Below are 21,671 nucleotides of genomic sequence, written 5' to 3' on the forward strand. Positions count from 1 at the left end.
GGGGGAGCTCACTACATACAGAATATATAGTCACCACTAGAGGGAGCTCACTACATACAGATTATACAGCCACCAACAGAGGGAGCTCACTACGTACAGATTATACAGTCACTACTAGAGGGAGCTCACTACATACAGATTATACAGTCACCACTAGAGGGAGCTCACTACATACACATTATACAGTCACCACTAGAGGGAGCACACTAGGTACAGATTATACAGTCACCACTAGGAGGAGCTCACTACATACAGATTATACAGTCACCACTAAGGGGAGCTCACTACATACAGATTATACAATCACCACTAGTCACCACTAGGGGGAGCTCACTACATACAGATCATACAGTCACCACTACTGTAGAGGGAGCTCACTACATACAGATCATACAGTCACCATTAGAGGGAGCTCACTACATACAGATTATACAGTCACCACTAGAGGGAGCTCACTACATACAGATCATACAGTCACTGAGCTCACTACATACAGATTATACAGTCACCACTAGAGGGAGCTCGCTACATACAGATCATACAGTCACCACTAGAGGGAGCTCACTACATACAGATCATACAGTCACCACTAGAGGGAGCTCACTACATACAGATTATACAGTCATCACTAGGAGACAGTTTTGTTTAGCTGATGCACTGCAGGATGACTCCTTTAACTGTTGCCTCCTGTTTGCTTGGTTTATGACTAGTGCATGCTTTGCCTTGCTGGGGTACACGGCAGAAAGAACAATTTTTTCCAAATGTAATATAAAAAATCTGTTTTGTGACTTGATTTTGACTGTTATGGGTTTTTCTTTTGGCCAGGTGCTGATAGAATGCCAGTAAATGCAGCTTTGGTTGTGACTGGAGTATAACACTACACATAGCACACACTTCAGTACATCCTCCTTGCCTCACATCCTATTGTGTAATTTCAGCTCCAGCTGGTTATATCCTGACCGCCATGATGTCTGCTAATGACGTGACAGTGTCCTGTAGAGCCTTGTCCTCCCATCCCCCAGAGCTGAATTCACACTGCAGCAGTAACTATAAGCGGCTGCTCTGATTAATGGCTAATACTATAGTTTTATTGTGACCCGCCGCTGCTCCGGCCTCTTATACCGGTAACGATTTTCCATATAGTTCACTGCAGACAGTAAAATCTGGAGAACGCGCAGTGTTTATTTACAGAAATGCGTTCCGCTCATTTATTTCACGAGCTGCTCATCGTTCACTAGAATAACCTCACAATACATCTAGATGGGGGAGGCTGCACAGAGGGGGCGCTATATCAATACTATATATAACGGGAGCTCTCCACACACTGATCAGCTCAATCCTAGTGAGAACTCTGCAGTCACAGCTGCAGGATTCTCTCTATCCCTCTATGGTCAGTGCAAGGAGTAGGGCAACAGTAGGGGGCACTGTTTCTCCTTGGGGAGAGCACCTTGCAATGCTCCTCTGGGAAAACTTATGCAAATTGCAAATTACATCTCATTCTAAGAAAGAAACCGGCAAAGGGAAGAAACACAAGATACCCGGGAAAATAAAAGACCCTGCAGAGGTGGAACCAGGGGGCGCCAGGCAGACAACATTATTTCTTTTACTACCCAGGACCACCAGCGATTCATAAATTAACCCTTTCTTTCCCCCCAGCACATTAGGTATATTGCTATTAACCCATACACTATCCCAGACCACCAGGTATACTTATATTAACTCCTTCATTGTACCAGACCCTCGAGAATATTGATATTAACCCTTTCACTGTCCTAGACCACCAGGTATACTGATATGGACAGGAATATGACATTAATCCTTTGCAATGTCCAACAAGAACCCTTTTAGTGCCTAAGATCACCGGGGATGTTAACACTAGTATATTTGCTGCATTAATCCACCAGGTATACAGACATTAACCCCTTCTCTGCCCTAGTCCACCAGGTATACAGACATTAACCCCTTTAGTGCCTTAATCCACCAGGTATACAGACATTAACCTCTTCTCTGCCCTAATCCACTAGGTATACAGACATTAACCCCTTTAGTGCCTTAATCCACCAGGTGCACAGACATTACAACCACCCCCACCACATAGTGGACTATTCCACTGAGAATTGCACACTCACATGGTGGAGTTTACATATGTAGATGCCTTTATATTAATGAGTCATTTGCGAGGTGCAGCCCCTACTTCACCACATCTGATGATCATCCTATAAAGTCCATGCACCCCCCACCACCCAGATTTGCGCCAGGACCTGACACAGAACAGACACCGATAGAAAAGGATACCAGTTTATTTAAAATTTTTCAGATTTGGTAACAATATCCTAAATGTCATCCTATAGATAGATGACCTCTGTCCCCTGCGGAAATCTATGAGCCATGGTGGATGATGGTGGTGACGTGTCAGGATGGATGGAGGGTGGTGTGGTAGTCGACACACATACCTGGGTTCCTACTGGGCACTTTTGTTGGTGGAGACGCTAACATCTACGTGTCAGGATAGATAAACCAGTAAATATCAGCCGCCATTGTACATACCCTTCTATAATAGATATCTAATGCAGCGAGCTCGTCTCCAGTCCTTGGTCCTTCTGACCACTCGGGCGTTAATATCTGGGCCCATGATGCGATTGCCTGGTTTATATGGCAGCTGGGAAGACCTAGAATGACGAGAGCTCGGAGGACGAGCGCTCGAGAACTTTCCCTAAAGTCTACAATCATCGTTGTCCCTTGGTGAGGGTCAGCGCCCTCTCGATGACCAAGGATGGTAGGGATGGAGTCTGTGATGGGAAGGACACATGAATACATGGCGATACATGAACATATGAACTGGGAAGAACATGCATCTGGCATGAGCATACATGATCTTATATGACATTGAGCAGCACGCAAGGGATCTACTTAGAAAATCACGTAACAGGAGCCGGGACATCTCCGACAAGGTTCCTGCCCCAGGGCAGAGTAACATTCTCCCAGCCACGGTCTCCACAGTTTCAATAGAAATTTGTGCTTATGTTTTTCCATACAGTTCGTTACTGTTATATTTTATAGGATTTCTTCCACATCCCCCATGTGGACATCGAGTCTTAATATCTCCTAGTATTTAGTCTTATCCCTACTGTCCCATCTTCTTCTCTCTCTCGCCTTTTTGTTTTATCTCTTTCTATTTTTGTAATCCCTTCTTCAGTTTTTTTTTTCTCTCCCCTTGGTTGTATTGTAGACGCAATGATCTTCTTAAAGGGATCCCTCAGTCTGTGGTCGGGTCCTTCAAGCAGTCGTGCTTGCCGGTCTTTGGTAACATCTGGACACTTTGGTGTGTCGGTGAAGGAGGAAAGAGGAGGAAAGGGCACAAGGTTGGGGAGGCCTCATTCGGAATCCAGTAAATGCCACTTTGTATCATCTCAGGAGGACAAAGAGAAGGAAAGATACAAGCCAGAGTCGATATCCTGAGATGGGGTGACATGGGGCGCTGCTTTGGGCGGCCACTGCTGCAAGACAAGAAGACAACGCAACTCTATTACATGATCACAAATACATAAAGAATGTGGACAGAATAAAGGTCCATGTCATGTTATCATGGTGGAGATGGAAAGTTCCTTCTGAAGAAACCCTTCAAGATAAACTTAAGGGGAAAAACTCTAGAATATCAATGAATGTAGAGACTTTTATTGATCTGGATGGTTCTTCTATTGGTTCCATACTAGGGTAGAGAGTCATAAGGAGGTGATATTTTGGGGATGGGAGCCTAGGAACCCATGGACCAAGCCAAGTTAGAACCCCACCAGTTAGGGAATCCCAGGTGGACAAGTCCTTCTTGGAACATTATGGAGATAAACTCACTTTTTGTTGGTGGGATCTGTCTTTTCGGACACTCTCCCTTCTTTATGGTGACATCATCGATGGCCATGTCTCCTTCTACCCCTTTTCCAATAATGCATTCGAACACAATCTGGGGGGGAAGAGAAGACACAAGGTCAGCACCAGTCTCATCATTAGGAGCCACATCCGGACACGAATACAATTCCCATTCATCATCTTAAACCAAGATACATTCAGACTCAGCGAGCGTATCTGGATTCAGCCGCCGCACCAAGATTAATCCTCGGAAAGATTTATTTCCTACAGAAGCAAATGTCACCCACAAATAATACAGCGAGCCGCCAGATTTTACATAATTCTAGGAGCGGAAACAATAACACAGAGACATTGGATAGCCAAGGAGACGACCGAACCGCCACTACCTGCGTGCCGCGTATGAACTGTCTGGGGGGGGGGGGGGGAGGGGGGAGATATCTCACAGGGTTTGGAATAAGCTCCAGAAAGTTGTGTTGGCGCATGAAATCTTACTCTACACCGTAATCTGCGGCTTTACACTGAAGGAGCGAGCGTCCGCTGGCGGCTGAGACAAGGCTTCAGTACACAGACACTTCTAGAGATTCCATTCTTTATTTTTGGAAATCAATGGAAAGGTAATACAAGGGAAGACATAGACTCCAGACAGGGAGCGTTGAATAGCCCTATGACAACACTTCTTGCTCTGTGCTCTGGAAGGTCAGAGTTGTCCAGATCATGTCTACACCATTATTAATGCTAGATGAGATGTCTACACTGACATAGTTGGTGACTTAGACCGGGCCGTCCATTCCCATCCCCTCTCTTCGACCCCTTTTATATTTTCCTTGCCTTAAAGGCATACCACACCACTTCTATGTCAGCTGACCTTACAAGGAGGCTGTAGATACAATAAGACTTATTTGTCCATGAGGAGTCTCCAGCCTCTGGGATTCTTGATTCTAAGTCTTTCTTTTTTGGCTCGTATGGTTCTGGATCTCTCAGGTTTGAGTCTTGACTTTTGTCTATCTTGGTTTTCTCTCTGCTTCATAGTCTCTTGCCTGTGGATGTCGGCCTTGGCTCTTTCGGCCCTCGGTCTCCTGGCTCTGATCTTATGTCTCTGGGTCTCTCAGATCTACATCTTTTGGAGCTGGGTCTCTTTGCTCTGAGTCTTTTGGTTCTAGGTCTTTTTGTCTGTAGGTCCCTCAGCTCTGGATCTCTTGGCTTTGGTTCTCTTAACTCAGGAACTCTTGGCCCTGGATCTTATGTCTCTTGGTCCCTCAGCTATGTTTCTTAGAATTTAGTGTCTTGGGAGTCTGAGTTTATTAGATCAAAGGTTTTTTGATTTTGTTTCTTAGTTCTAGGTCTTTTGGCTCTGTCTCTTAGTCTCTTGAAGTTGTGTCTCTTACTTTTGGAGCAGGATCCCTTGGCTCTCCTTCTCGTAGCTTTATTTCTTTGGGCTCTGGGTCTCCTGGTTCTAAATCTTTAGGCTCTGAAAATCTGGGTTCTGGGTCTCTCATCTCTGGATGTCCATCTCTATGTCTCTGGGTCCTCTGGATCTGAGTCTATTAACTCTAGGTCTTTTGGTTCTTGGTCTGTTCGACTATGACTTTTTAACTTATCTTTGGATCTTTCAGTTCTGGGTCTCCTGGATCTGAGGATTTTTTTGCTCTCGGTTTCTTGGTTTTGGGATTCCTGTCTTTAGATTTCTTGGCTAGGAATCTTTTGGCTCTGGATTTTTCACCTATGGCTCTCTCTACTCAATGTTTCTTTGTTTTGTTTTTCTAGCTCTGGGTCTTCAGTTCTGAATCTTTTTGCTACGTACCCCTTGTTTCTGGTTCTCTATTTTCTAGGTATATTGTTTCTGGTTCTCTATGTTCTAGATGTATTGTTTCTGGTTCTCTATGTTCTAAGTATATTGTTTCTGGTTCTCTATGTTCTAGATGTATTGTTTCTGGTTCTCTATGTTCTAGGTATATTGTTTCTGGTTCTCTATGTTCTAGATGTATTGTTTCTGGTTCTCTTTGTTCTAAGTATATTGATTTTGGTTCTCTTTGTTCTAGGAGTATTTTTTCTAGTTCTCTATGTTCTGGGTATGTTGTTTCTGGTTCTCTATGTATTGATTCTGGTTCTCTATGTTCTAAATGTATGGTTTCTGGTTCTTTATGTTCTAGGTATATTTTTTCTGGTTTTCTATGTTCTAGGTATGTTGTTTCTGGTTCTCTATGTTCTAGAAGTATTGTTTCTGGTTCTCTAAGTTCTAGGTATATTGTTTCTGGGTCTCTAGGTTCTAGATGTATTGTTTCTGGTTCTCTTTGTTCTAGGAGTATTTTTTCTGGTTCTCTAGGTTCTAGATGTATTGTTTCTGGTTCTTTATGTTCTAGGAGTATTTTTTTCTGGTTCTCTATGTTCTGGGTATATTGTTTCTGGTTCTCTATGTTCTAGGTATATTGTTTCTGGTTCTCTATGTTCTAGATATGTTAAATATGTTGTTTCTGATTCTCCATGTTCTGTATCTACAGTATTGGCCTCTTGGCTCTGGATGTCCAGATATTTTATTCAGAAGGAGGACAACAAATGTGCTATTGTAATGCCTTCCTCCAGAGCTGACCTTCCCGGCGTGGTAATGCATAGGCGTTAATCCGCTCCCTGGCAGCCCCCCCCCCCCTCATGTTCCAGGACAATTATCCATAATTGCGGTGAGAAAATATACTGCAAACGTAAACAAGATTAGAATGGATTTACTAAAGGTCAGTGAACTTCAGAGGCTTATTAATATTATTGATCGCTCGGCGCATGGAGGAGATGTGTTCCTCTAATTCCTTCCCTATAATGAGCCCATGTCCAGGGGGATCACACAGGAGCTGGACGGGATATTTATGTCTTCTCATCCCAAGATCTCGGTCCATGGAGACAAAGAAGAGTCAAGAGGGTGCACATACTGTAAAGGCTCCTAGAGAACATCAAACAGGAGTCTTCTTCTGGTCACTTCATCACAGTCCCCCATGAGACCATGGCTTAGTGACTGTTCACACTGCCTGCATTGACAGTCAACCCTCACATATAAGGTCGGAAGGGTGCACTGTATATACTACCATAAATTCCAGGTGCCCGGGCCCCCCTAGTCCTGGCTCATCACATCAGTCATCTTAGAATAAAAGGGTCTAGAGTAACCCAAAGACCCCACAAGCATCCACATTCAGATCTCTTGTAGGAGAGAACAGTGTGATCCTCTGGCTGTACCTCTTGTCAATATCAATTATGGGAAAGAAGAGTTCTGTTTAGTATCACAATGATGGAGCCACCCAAAATGTTACTGTCTGATCTATGAGGTATTCCATATCCATTATTCCTACGCCATATAACATCAGTCCTTTCTAGAACCCCCAAATACACACCTCAACTGCTGCAGAACCTCATAATACACACCATAGCTGCTGCAGAACCTCATAATACACACCTCAGCTGCTGCAGAACCTCATAATACACCTCAGCTGCTGCAGAACCTCATAATACACACCATAGCTGCTGCAGAACCTCATAATACACACCTCAGCTGCTGCAGAACCTCATAATACACCTCAGCTGCTGCAGAACCTCATAATACACACCATAGCTGCTGCAGAACATCATAATTCACATTTCAGCTGCTGCAGAACCTCATAATAGACACCTCAGCTGCTGCAGAACCTCATAATACACACCTAAGCTGCTGCAGAACCTCATAATACACACCTAAGCTGCTGCAGAACCTCATAATACACACCTAAGCTGCTGCAGAACCTCATAATACACACCTAAGCTGCTGCAGAACCTCATAATACACACCTCAGCTGCTGCAGAACCTCATAATACACATTTCAGCTGCTGTAGAACCTCATAGTACACACCTCAGCTGCTGCAGAACCTCATAATACACATTTCAGCTGCTGCAGAACCTCATAATAGACACCTCAGCTGCTGTAGAACCTCATAGTACACACCTAAGCTGCTGCAGAACACCATAATACACACCTAAGCTGCTGCAGAACACCATAATACACACCTCAGCTGCTGCAGAACATCATAATACACACCTAAGCTGCTGCAGAACCTCATAATACACACCTCAGCTGCTGCAGAACATCATAATACACACCTAAGCTGCTGCAGAACCTCATAATACACATTTCAGCTGCTGCAGAACCTCATAATAGACACCTCAGCTGCTGTAGAACCTCATAGTACACACCTCAGCTGCTGCAGAACCTCATAATACACACCTCAGCTGCTGCAGAACCTCATAATACACACCTCAGCTGCTGCAGAACCTCATAATACACATTTCAGCTGCTGCAGAACCTCATAATACACATTTCAGCTGCTGCAGAACACCATAATACACACCTCAGCTGCTGCAGAACCTCATAATACACACCTAAGCTGCTGCAGAACCTCAAAATACACACCTCAGCTGCTGCAGAACCTCATAATAGACACCTCAGCTGCTGCAGAACCTCATAATACACATCTCAGCTGCTGCAGAACATCATAATACACACCTAAGTTGCTGCAGAACCTCATAATAGACACCTCAGCTGCTGCAGAACATCATAATACACACCTAAGCTGCTGCAGAACCTCATAATACACATTTCAGCTGCTGCAGAACCTCATAATACACACCTAAGCTGCTGCAGAACCTCAAAATACACACCTCAGCTGCTGCAGAACCTCATAATAGACACCTCAGCTGCTGCAGAACCTCATAATACACATCTCAGCTGCTGCAGAACATCATAATACACACCACAGCTGCTGCAGAACCTCATAATACACACCTCAGCTGCTGCAGAACCTCATAATAGACACCGCAGCTGCGGCAGAACCTCATAATACACACCTCAGCTGCTGCAGAACCTCATAATACACACCTCAGCTGCTGCAGAACCTCATAATACACACCTCAGCTGCTGCAGAACCTCATAATACACACCACAGCTGCTGCAGAACCTCAAAATACACACCTCAGCTCTGTGGGGAAAGATACTTATCTTTATGTCAGTCAGTAAGGAATTTCACGTCTCTTGGTACTAAAGAGGTTCTGCAGCAGCTGAGGGGGGGGGGGTTCATTATATACTGAATTTTGGCACAGCCTGTACATCTTGTGTCTCTCCTGTTCCTGTGCAGTGTAGCAGAGCCACCGCCGCCGCTCCTGACACCGCTCCTGCCGCCGCTGCGGGATTGATTCCATATTAAATATTTTAACATTCGGAGCATTTCAGTTTTATGATTTGACTATTTGAAGTGTCGGCCGGTGACAGGACAATATTACTTCTATACATCGCACGTTTACGAGTCGCAGCCATAACACGGTGGCGGAGGCCGCGCCGTATATCACCATTATGTCCTCAGCTGTTTGCTTTACATTAGGACGAGGATTTTATTAGGAAGATATTTTATTATTTTCTTTATTCTTGCAGGAAAAGAATCAGAAATTGTTTTCCCCAAACTGCGAGGAGTCTGGTGAGCGGCACAGACAGATGTAGCAGAGCCGGCTCTGCGCTGTTACATAGCACTGGTTACATACCGTATACTCTCACCTGGAAGGGCGCCGCAGGGTTCACCTGCAGATTCTCCAGCTGCCACTTGTTCCCTTGGTCGCCTTTCTTGGACCAGATAGGAATGTCCTGGGTGCCAATATTCTTCAGACGCAACAAAACAGTTAAATTACCTGAAAAAAGAAGCAAAAAAAGCTGAAAAAAAGAAAATTATAAAGAATATATAATAATCTCCTATCTATCTCTCTATCTCTCTATCTATCTATCTATCTATCTATCTATCTATCAATCACCTATCTATCTATCTATCTATCTATCTCATATCTATCTATCTATCTATCTATCTATCTATCTATCTCATCTATCTATCTATCTATCTATCTATCTATCTATCTATCTATCTATCTATCTCTATCTATCCTTCTATCTATCTATCTATCTATCTATCTATCTTCTATCTATCTATCTATCTATCTATCTATCTATCTATCTATCTTCTCTATCTATCATCTATCTATCTATCTATCTATCTATCTATCTATCTCTATCTATCCTTCTATCTATCTATCTATCTATCTTCTATCTATCTATCTATCTATCTATCTATCTATCTATCTATCTATCTATCTATCTTCTCTATCTATCTATCTATCTATCTATCTATCTATCTATCTATCTATCATCTCATATCTATCTATCATATATCTATCTATCTATCTATCTATCTATCTATCTATCTATCTCTATCTATCCTTCTATCTATCTATCTATCTCCTATCTATCTATCTATCTATCTATCTATCTCTATCTATCCTTCTATCTATCTATCTATCTATCTATCTATCTATCTATCTTCTATCTATCTATCTATCTATCTATCTATCTATCTATCTATCTATCTTCTCTATCTATCATCTATCTATCTATCTATCTATCTATCTATCTATCTATCTCTATCTATCCTTCTATCTATCTATCTATCTATCTATCTATCTATCTATCTATCTTCTATCTATCTATCTATCTATCTATCTATCTATCTATCTTCTCTATCTATCTATCTATCTATCTATCTATCTATCTATCTATCTATCTATCTATCTATCTATCTATCTATCTATCTTCTCTATCTATCATCTATCTATCTATCTATCTATCTATCTATCTATCTATCTATCTATCTATCTATCTATCTATCTATCTCTCTATCTATCTATCTATCTCCTATCTATCTATCTATCTATCTATCTATCTTCTCTATCTATCTATCATCTATCTATCTATCTATCTATCTATCTATCTATCTCCTATCTATCTATCTATCTATCTATCTATCTATCCATCTATCTCCTATCTATCTATCTATCGATCTATCTATCTATCTATCTATCTATCTATCTATCTCCTATCTATCTATCTATCTATCTATCTATCTATCTATCTATGTCTCAGACATCTGTTGGATTACAGGATCCTTCTCCTTGCAGATCTCTCTGGTTCTTGGAATATTCATTGCTGTTTCTTTCCTTCCCTGAGCCCATAAAGCTGGATGAAGAGGAGTAAATGTCTCTGCAGCACCTTGGAGAGCGGCCAGTGTGAGGCGCCGGCCCCCAGGCAGCTCATTACTGGTCAGCTGTATTTCCCAGCACTGGCCTCACATATTCGCCCTCCTTTTACTGCCACTCACTGACACTGAGCCTATAAAAGCAGCAGCTGCAGATTTACAGAGGCCGCTGATCTCTCAAGGTTCTCCAGCTTAAGCTTCTAGTGGGAGATTAAAAACCCAAATTCTATCTGCACTGGCCATCCTGTCCATATGTGAAGGCTTCTGGAGTGACCGACATATTAAATAAGGGGCCATGTATCCATAGTGTAACACTTCACTGCTGGAATCAGCTGATACATGGGCTACAATGTTGCCACTGCTTGGCCACGCCTCTTTCTGTACATCAGGGGTTAATACACAGAATTATAAACTAAGAAAATTGTAGCAAAAACAGAATGATCAGATATGACATTAAACTCCTATTGAGGTCATCAGAGGGCGGGGCCTTGTGTGCGGCAGACAGGCTGCCACCTGAAATGGATGGAGGACCTCAGGAGTTTGTATCCCTAGTGGGCATGTGGCTGGGTCATGTGATCACCAGTCTCACAACCACTAAGTGATTTCATACAAGGACCAGTTGCAGAGTAATAAAGTTCTCCAGACTAACAGTAACTTGTCTCTATGTGTGCTGTGTGCAGAATCTCCAGTGTATTCAAACACAACTTTATACTGCCCCCCTGACTCACCTTGCCTGTCTGTATTACCTGTGATTGTTGTGTGCAGAACATCCAGTGTATCCTATTAGACAAAGCTTAACACTGAGCCCTGACTAACTGTGTGTGTGTTGTGTGCAGAACCTCCAGTGTATCCCTATGACATGCAGCGTTACACTGCTCTCCACTGACGCACACTATATGTCTATACTATCTGTATCTGCTGCGTACAGAACCTCTTGTGTATTTTTGTGAATTGCAGCTTCACACTAGTCCCCTCTATTCACACTGTTTATACTATCTGATTGTTCTGAATCCCCAGTGTATTACTACAGCTACACACTGATTCTCACTGGACTAACACTTCCTGTCTATACTATTTGTGTGTGCAGAATCTCCAGTGTATTCCTGTGAGACATCACTTCACATTGGTTTCCCTTGGCTGACACTACCTGTATGTATTATCTGTGTGTGCAGAACCTCCAGTGTATCCCATGAGATGTAAAATTACTCTGCTGTTCCTGACTCACACTGCCTGCCAATACTATCTGTGTGTGCTATGTGCAGAGTCTCCAGTGTATTTCCATCAGACGCCACCGCACACTGCTCTCCCTTACTCACACTGCCTGTCTACACTTTCTGTGTTTGTGTGCTGAGCAGAATCTTTAGTATATTCCTATGAGATGTCAGTTCACAACATTGTTTCCTGCCTATGTGTGTGTACTGTGTGCAGAATCTCCTGTGTATTTTTGCACTAAATGCAGTTCCAATAATACAAACACTAAGAGAAGAGGAATATTGGTAAGACGTAGCATGCAGCTGGAGTGGCCCCTTAACTAAGTCATGTGACCAGAGTTATCCAGGGACATTGCTATTTGTGATACATTGCAGGGTTAACAAGACCTGTCAGTGCGGCTGTGATCTCAGAGCTGGAGCGTTCCGTTACTGCTGCGATGGCGGCAGCGGTAGCGGCTGATGAACTCCACGACTTTATTTTCTCCATCATTTCAGAAAAAAAAAAAAAAAAAGAATCTCTAATGCGAGACCCAAAATGTCGGCGCTGCGCTCCTGCATTATTTAGTGGCTGAGATTAATGTGCGCTCAGACCTCAGCAGCCAAACAGTGAATCACCCCGGGCGGGCGACAACAACCTGGAGTAATGAGCGCGGCGGCACCGAGGTCACCTGCACCTGCTAGCTACAGATCTATGGGGCTCACCCCTCGAGACAGGGGTAATTTTGGCCGTCGGGGTACCCCATGGACAATCTTATCATCATCCTGACCCCTTAGTGACAGAGTGCCCCTTAGCAATAGAGTGCCCCCTTAGGGACAGAGCACCGCCATAGTGACAGAGCACCTCCTTAGAGACAGAGTGCCCCTTAGAGACAGAGTGCCCCTTAACGAAAGAGCACACCCTTAGTGATAGAGTGCCTCCTTAGCTATATAGTGTCTCTTAACAACAGAGCACCACCTTAGTGATAGTGTGCCCCTTAACAACAGAGTGTGACCTTAGTGATAGAGTGTCCCTTAATAACAGAGCACCACTTATGTGATAGAGCACCCCCTTTAGCATCAGAGTGCCCCTTAACGACAGAGCACCACCTTTGTGATATAGCAACCCTTTAGTGACTGAGTACCCCCTTAGTAATAGAGTGTCCATTAACAACAGAGCACCCCTTTAAGGATAGAGTGCCCCTTAACAACAGAATGCCACCTTAGTGATAGAGTGCCCCTTACCGACAGAGCGCCCCCTTATAAAATGACCACTAGGTTATTTGCCAGAGTGCCCCCTGATAAAGTAACTGGGTACACGACATACTTAGTAACAGCCACAGCCCCCCATAAAAAGTAAGAGCCAAAATGTCCCCTTAACAAAATATTCATAGCGCCCCTTACAAAAGTGATGGCTACTGCGCTCTTCTCCCTTAAAGGTGCCCCCTTAAGTAGCCGCAGCCTGCCCCCTATCGATGCAGGTGAGTCAGTCCCTCCAGCAGTTTCCGCAGATATCCCTATATTATATGTCAATAGAATCACAAACCAAACAATCCACCAGGTGTGAACGCCGCCTTACAGTACTGCGCGTCCGTGCGCTTATGTATCACTATTGACTACGATGTTGCTAGGTAACTACCGGGCACCCCGGAGGCGAGGTCATCGTCTACACGACCTGAGCGAGGATTATCAGCCGATCATCTAGGCCCGTGGCCCGGCCGCCATAGCCTGGCTCCGCAGTCGTCACTTGTGGATCAGCCGGGGGGGAGCAGGGCGGGATTTTCTCGGTACCTGTCGTGCTGATGTCTCTATTGTCAGGACGCGGCGGGATCGCTGGTAGTTTTCGCGGCCGTATCCTCAGCGCGATCCTCCGGGAATTCTTTTATTATCTCACTTGCTGTTTCTAACCAGCGGAGATCGAAATGTCCGTAGTGAGGGGCCGGCGGCAGAAACCTTTACATCTCAAAGAAATAACATTTCCAAGGTGTCCCGGGGGGCCCCGGCAGCAGAGCCCGCAGCTTAACCCCTTCAGTGCTCTACAGAATGTGTCTGCGGTCATCGGACGCCGTCTCCTCTATGGGGCGCCGATCATCAGTGAACCCCGAGAGTCGTCCTCATGTGTCAGGCTGTAAGACATCCCTTATTAGCCTGTCTGCTTCTGGGAAAGCTGGGTGCAGCCGGTAGATCTTCTATTAGCTCCTGGCTTATATATACATTCATACACCCCAGTTCATAGATATGCCCTGCAGGAGCCTGTAAAAGCTGGGTGACCGCTATAATGGCCATACTATGGGCTACGACTGATTGATGTCTTAGAAATTAGTAGGAAACAATGTACCGAGAAAAAAAATTAGTCATGGAGTTCCCCTTTAAGAAGACCTGGCTATACCAGAGAATGAAAGGACAGGCCCTATTCACATCTGCGTTCGGGGACCCCCGAACAGAAACCTATACACTTTATGTATCAGGCCATCCTTTCGGCCCCTCAGGGCCTGGATACATCTGCTACCCCCGCACCCCCTATAGCGCCCCCTCTGGTCCCTGCAGTATCTCATTCACATCATTTCCAGCCCATAATATGAGAACCTACAGCAGACGTTTACCCACCGCCCCCTACCGCAGCCGCCCCTCCCCCGCGATATCCCCGTGAGGGCGCTGCCCGGCCAGTTTGCACAAACTTAATCATTTTGCAGCATTTCTCAAACATAATCAGAATTGGATTAATAAAGTCAAACACAGAAGACGCGGCGCAAAAAAAATAATAAATAAAGAGAAAGACGGAATAAACCCCAGAGCGATGCGTGGCCAGCGAGAGCGATCAGTCATCCGTCTGCGGCGCCCCCGAATCTGGCGCATTTCATTCCTTATTTAAGAGACTCTTAATGAAATGTGACCAGCCGTGCAGACTCCACAATAAATGACTGCGGAGGGTGGCGATGGGGGCCAGGAGGGGGCGGGGCCATTACTAATAGGTGGGGAATATTAATTAACCCCTGAGGCTCCGCTCTGTGGAAACGCGTGGGTTGAGACGTGTGGATCCGTGGCGGAGCCCCCTCTCCGGTAGTGACGGGGTTAAGCCGCCCCCTTGGCCGCTCATTTGTCAGCCGGTAATTTTGCGAGCGGTTATGATAGGTTGTAGTTAACGTTCTCATTCTGCTTAATGGGCCTGTCCCCTGAAACACATGTAATGGAGCCAATTAGACGCAGTCGGGGAGGTTTTTCACGTCTCCGTTCACATAAGTGTTTCATTTGGCTGTTTGTTTAATTGCTGTAATCTTATATTTGCTCTCAAACCATCTGTGAAGCCCGCGCCGCGCGCCGCCGCTCCAACCCCGGGACGCAGGGTAATATCGGCTGGCGGTAAGGGCGGAGGAGGCCACAAAGTTCTACCAAGAAGTTTATGGCGCGTTTCACCCCATGACTTGTAGCCATTCCTAAGGTCTCAGCCGCCTGTGCCTGCCAATATATGGACCATCACCCAGCTTTCCATAGATCCTGCATGGTCCAGCACTGCTATGTGGAGTTCCAGTCTTCCCAGTGATCCGTCCTGGTTAGACTGTGTTCACACTGCATGGTCTCACTTATATGCCATCGGTCGTCCGTGACCCCCACCCAGCCCCAATTCCCTGTACTCCAGTGCAGTCCGATTCACTTGGTTACCTCTGTACTGCACTACTTTGTTAGTAACACTCAGAGTCCCCCTTTAAAAAGTAAATGTCAGGATACCCCCTTAATAAGATTTATTTGGAGCTCCCCTTTAATAAGCGATAAAAAGTAAGAGACTACAGTCAAGTACCCCTTTAAATAAGTGACTGTTAGGGCAATCCAATAGAAATAACAGGCAGAGTATCCCTTTAATTGTAAGTTAACAAATGTTACTGAAATACTGACAGAGTAACCCCTTAAATTAGTTCGAGTTGGGGCTTTAATAAGTGGCCGGGACTCTGCTGTGCAGGGAAAGACACGAACCAAATCAGCTCTGCTGTACCTCCGATCATCCAAAGGCCATAAAATAATGGTAAATAGTATAATCAAAGCTGAAGTGTCAGTCTTCACTGATTCTGGTATTTCACTCATGAACCAGGAGCTCTGGATGAACAGAGTGGTGCATGATCTGATTCTCCCAGCAGAGTATTACAGTGATTTCTCTAAGACTTAGGGGATTTCATTATACTAATGACTGCCATATACAGTAATATAGGGTCGGGGTCTCATTCGGCCCCATGGTCCCTGTGTCTTGTCCCAGTCTGGGGGTGTCATGTGAGGATAGCTGCAGAGCGTGCAGATGTGAACCTCATCCTGTGGATTTGTCGCCCGTCTTCTGACACATCACCATATGCAGCTGCTGGCGCTCTCGTCGCCCCCCGGGCCCGCTCCTCTCCAGCTGATCTGAATCATTTCCTTCTAAAAGGCTAGAAAATGCGGCGTCGCGGCCCGGACTGAATATCCCCCCCGGACAGATGCACAGATGCTTCTCCATATTTCCTAAATGGGCAGTCATCCTTACTGACTGGAGCGCTGGCTGCAACCTCCATGAGATGCCAACGTACGAGCCAGGGCAGGGGGCACCATGGGACACATGACTATTAACCACTTACAGGAGGCAGCACAGGACTGCAGACCTCAACTATAGATTGCATGCTCTTCAGACAAGATCTGTACATCTCACACGGGAGCATTTGTTACATCCAGACTGATACAATTTATCAGTGAATGAATTAATACAGGTAGTTATCGATGTGTTTCCCTCACAGAGGATTGTCTAGACTGGATACAAATGTAACAAACCTACCGCTGTGGCATGTAATAGGATCAGGATTTGTTTTAGGATGTTCCCAGTCACTGACAGCATGCAGAGATCCAACTAGAAATGGTTAGGAACGATTTAGCTTCATTTACATAAAACTGTTAAAGGGACACTTTGGGCAAAACTGATCCACTGCGTTACATGTAGTGTAGGCAGGCTCCTCTGGGGCGGAGCCTGATGCAGGAGGTTTCTCATTGGTGCTTGGTTTAGTTCATGTCTCCTGCCCCCTCTTAAGCAATTGCAGTAGGCATTATACTGTGTACCAGTTTTACCTGGAGCATCCCTTTAACTACAGTCTTTGAGGGACCCCTAGTCATAGTCGAATCCCTTTGTCTAGAGTCTATGAAGGACCCATAGTCATAGTCAAGTCCCTTTAACTACAGTCTTTGAGGGACCCATAGACATAGTCAAGTCTCTTTAACTAGAGTCTACGGGGGACCCATAATCATAGTTGAGCCAGGGCAGGGGGCACCATGGGACACATGACTATTAACCACTTACTGGGTCATCAGGCCTATATATGAGTGGGGTTCCAGCTCCGAGGTTGTGGCAGATTCAACAATTCAGGTCAAGACCCTGAATGAAGAAATTACCAGACCCTGAGAAGGTATCAGGCGGTCGAGGGGCTGAGCAGCGCGATCATGTGGCATGAAGGTCAATAAAGGAGTTCAGGAGGATTGGGATGTGCTGTAGGATTTGGTCCAGATCTTGCGGCTGGCACTTCCTCCCACAACGAGACAATTAGTTTATAGAAGTGTTAAGTATTCCGAGCACCTAACAGCTGCCCAGATGATGAAATGCTAATGTCTCTAATCATCCATGAAAACGGTTTGTTGTGAATATTTATTCCCCAGAAGTCGTCATTATATGCCAGCTAATTGTTTAGAAAAAAAACAACCCAACCAAAAGACACAACATAAAACCCCAAAATAGGCTCAAAATATTCTTCACCCTAGTAAGGACCAAAGACAAGTACTGGTGGACCAATCCATCCAAGGCCAGAATATTCCCAAAAGAGCCATCCTAAGAAATTCACATAGTGGAAGACCAGCCTAACAATCCAATCCCAGAACATCTCTAGTGGAACAATCTCAACAAAGACATGTAGTGGAGGACCACTCTAATATGAGGCATCCAAACATCCCAAGAGGAACAATCCCAACAAATCCACATAGTGGAGAGCAGCCCAATGTGATGAATCTACAACAAGAATATCCTGAGAGGAACCAAACGAAGAAAGCCACATAGTAAAGAACCAGCCTAGAACATCTCTAGATGAAGCAACCCAAGAAATCCACATAGTGGAGAACTTGTCCAATATGATACATGGAAACCTAGAAGCAGAAGTCCAATGTGATACATCCAAACCCTAAGATCCCCATAAGAAGCCTCCTTAAGTCACAAAGTGGAGGACCAATACAATACGATGAAAAACAAAACCAGAACATTCCTCAATGTTCCCTCCATCCATGAAGTCCAGACCTTTACCAAAGACCAAAACATCCTGTCTGATGCCAAGCACTCGTCTTATCCTGTATGTCACACCATCCAGACGACCAATCTCATCAAGGTAGACAAGAATATCCCTGATCTGCTATACACGAGAAGACCAAAGCTAGCCATGTGACCCATTCCGGCCTGGATATTGAGCGTGACCTGGTTTCAAACCATCTGGTGGAGAAAGTAGAGATCAGATGTCCCAAGATGGAGTGGAAGAGGTTAAGAGACTACATTGTATAAGTGAGCACACGTATGGCACAGCACTCACCTATATGCCTCCCGTACATGTGATAGTAGAAGGACACACAGTGTATTGATTTCTGAGATGGAAACTTGGAGGTGATGTTGTAGAGGGGGCTGATGAGTCTCGCCTTGTCACCAAACCGGCGGGGTCTCGATGCCTCGATAAACATGTAGAAACCTGAGGAGGAGAACAGAGAAGAAGGACTGAGCGTACAAGGTGTGCACCAAAAACATCCAGTCATCCTCTGGTAATGCCTGAGTAATGTTGGATCTTCGCCCTCTTGGAGATCCATCTCTGCCACACATTGAGGACAACATGTGGTCCCAACTGCTGGAGAGAGGAGAAGGCGAGGGCCAGCGCCACGTTGTAGGTAAGATAGAACAAGAGGACTCCTCCACCTCTGGTGTAGACCTGTCTTAATGGTTTGGCACCATCTCTGGTTGTGATGATCGGTGGTTTGATGATACAAGTGTCACTGGATGGTGACCAAGGGCAGGGTTCAGTTCACACTCAACAGTTTAGATCCATTTGTTTTATGCAACAAACACGTGATCCAGACCATAAACCTGAATTCATGAGACGCTAACGCATTTCGGGCTGTACTATTGTGCGTTCATATATGAGATGATGTCCCCGGTGATCCCCGTGTTGTCAGATCCTCGAAACCCAAATTGTAGCCAAGCAAAAACTGTGCCCCCTAATGAATTTGTTTAGATTTTTGTGATTTCTGGTGTCTGCTGTATGTATTTATTGCACTTCATCAGCGCCGTTGGCCGACTGGTCAGAATCACATCAGCATTTTGTGTCTTTTTGGCTCGGTCCGGCCGCTCTCCTGGTCCTGGGTTACAGATGGTGCCCAGCCCCCGACACCTGTGCTGACTGCGAACTTCTGATGTGACCGGGAGATGCCAGTGCCATATGTGAGGGGCATGGTGCCCAACACAGAGGTGTCCATGAAATTATAAGTCAAGCTTGTTTGTGCCAGAATGTGATGGTGAATTACTGGAAAGTGTCCGTGACTGCGGCGGCCGGATCTTCGCTGAGCACTGGTTGGGAACACAAAGGGCGGGAGAAACATGGTGAGTGATCTTCAGAAACAGCGCCGCACCTATCTATGTGTCTGATGTTATGGGTCAGCCCAATGGAACTAAACAGAATGAGCTGCAATACCTGACACCGCCTGTGGACAGTTGTGGCACTGTTTCTGGAAGTAAGCAACCATGTTTCTAATACTGGACAAGATCCTCTTGAAAACAAACCCTTCAGCTGATACCTGCACTGATACACTGTAACAATACATCATACATGACATCTCTGTGCTTGACCCGTTACCCTCTGGCGCGCCGCTGCGGTCCATTTCGGGCCCCGTGTTCGCCGTTCTCCGTAAACTCTGGGTTAATTTGCTCTGACGGATCCAGTCGAAGGTGTCGTATTTATCCTGGACGAATCCACAGAGCTTGTCGTCCTCGAACCTGCAGGTGCTGTCTGTGAATGGACACAAGGTGCGGGCGGTCAGCGCAGGGGCCAGACAATACCGGTTACTGTGCCTTTAAGACACGTGGAGTATTCACACTCGATCACACCAAATACAGTATATGGACCGGTAAATCACACATATCATATACGCACTAAAAAAATTAAGTAACTTTGTACATAAAAATCTCCTTCCGTTTTGTGTACACAGCTCCTAGGCAGAGCTAAGTGTCTGCATGGTACCAGACTACAACAACCCCTCCGTAGTCTGACCCTGCAGTCACGTGTTACTCTTTTCTATCATAAAGAGGAGGAAGAAAGGGATGAGGAAGACAAGACTGAGGGCAGACTACACAGTGTTTGTAGTCTATAACTGTGGCAACACATAGGCCTACATAGGTGCTGTATACACAAATCTGTAACTCCTTTTTAAACATACATGCAGCGCCGCACCTCCCATGAGGCGACCTGAAGCGACCGCTTCAGGCGGCGCTATGCCAGGGCTACGGGGAGGGCGGCATTTTTGCTGACCTAAGCCAGTCCAGGACAAGCTGTCTTAGACTGGCTTAGGGTCACCGTCACTGAGCGGTGGATTGGGGAGGCCGCCCCTCACGCTCAAGCAGAGAGCAGGTCCTCTCCCTGCCTGCTCTCTGCCTGCTAAAGACGATCGTTCCGCTCGGCCCCGCTCCCTCCACTCGGCCCCACCCCCTCCGCTCCACCCCCTCCTCGCGTGGGGGGGGGCTTTGAAAAAGTGGACAATCCCTTTAAGAGAAGATTTTTGTATTTTGGTTGTCACACAGATCTATTCCCCTCCAGCGGTCAGATATTACATATAATATCTGGTTTTGGGATGATGAAGAAGAATTGCCCGTCCTTCGCCCTTGGCGATTCCACGCCGCCCGCCCGCCCCCGATGATTATTCTAACACTTAGGCCGCTAACAAATAAGGCCGGACCTTCCTTTCCACTTCATTTCTCCCTAACAAGAACGCTAAAAATGACCTTTTTACAATCAAAATGCAAAGTCCCCATCGGAATTAATGAGCCGCGCCGCGCACGTATCACGGGTCACTCTATCCGCTGTGCCCCCACATTAACCCCCTCAGGCCCCCGCAGATTCATCTCCGTCCCATCTCATCCCCAACAGAGGCAATAAAAAATAAAATAAAATTTTAATGCGACTTTTGTGGAAATGTAAAAAGAAATGAAAATCCGATGGCGAAATATTTAAGAGGCGAAAATCAAATCGAAAAATGTTCACGAGAAAATGAAAAAATCTCTCCTCGCGTATTCCCCCCCCCCAGTCAGCGCTCAAATCAATAACACGTGTGACTAGTAAATGGCAGATTCGGGGCCTCGTGGCACAGGCCCGCGCCGCTGACATTTACCGCCATTCCGTTCATGTACTAGGTATTAACCGCGTCACGTCTGGAAAATGGCGCAAACACAAGGCTAAATGTGTTATTTATTCATAGGTGTAATGCCCTGCCGCTCAGTGTTATCTTAGGGACATTGTA

The 21,671-nt window shown here is 45.4% G+C and overlaps 1 protein-coding gene across 3 annotated transcripts in view; it reads right to left on the bottom strand.

Moving 5' to 3' along the window:
• Positions 1-2,298: 2,298 nt before the first annotated feature.
• The window catches only part of MDGA1 (MAM domain containing glycosylphosphatidylinositol anchor 1), a 182,521-nt gene continuing 163,148 nt past the window's right edge, over positions 2,299-21,671 (bottom strand). For 2 of the 3 annotated variants that reach the window (XM_075267338.1, XM_075267337.1), the window contains 5 exons: positions 20,015-20,167; positions 18,707-18,859; positions 9,423-9,553; positions 3,850-3,958; positions 2,299-3,497 (listed from right to left, as the gene is read on the bottom strand). In XM_075267338.1, the coding sequence (XP_075123439.1) occupies positions 3,406-3,497; positions 3,850-3,958; positions 9,423-9,553; positions 18,707-18,859; positions 20,015-20,167 (638 nt within the window). In that variant the 3' untranslated portion in view covers positions 2,299-3,405. Of the gene's footprint in view, positions 3,498-3,849; positions 3,959-9,409; positions 9,554-18,706; positions 18,860-20,014; positions 20,168-21,671 lie in introns of all 3 variants that reach the window. The other variant, XR_012715302.1, reaches the window with a different exon arrangement.

This window comes from Leptodactylus fuscus, chromosome 3 (assembly GCF_031893055.1).
Source record: "Leptodactylus fuscus isolate aLepFus1 chromosome 3, aLepFus1.hap2, whole genome shotgun sequence".
Taxonomy (NCBI): domain Eukaryota; kingdom Metazoa; phylum Chordata; class Amphibia; order Anura; family Leptodactylidae; genus Leptodactylus; species Leptodactylus fuscus.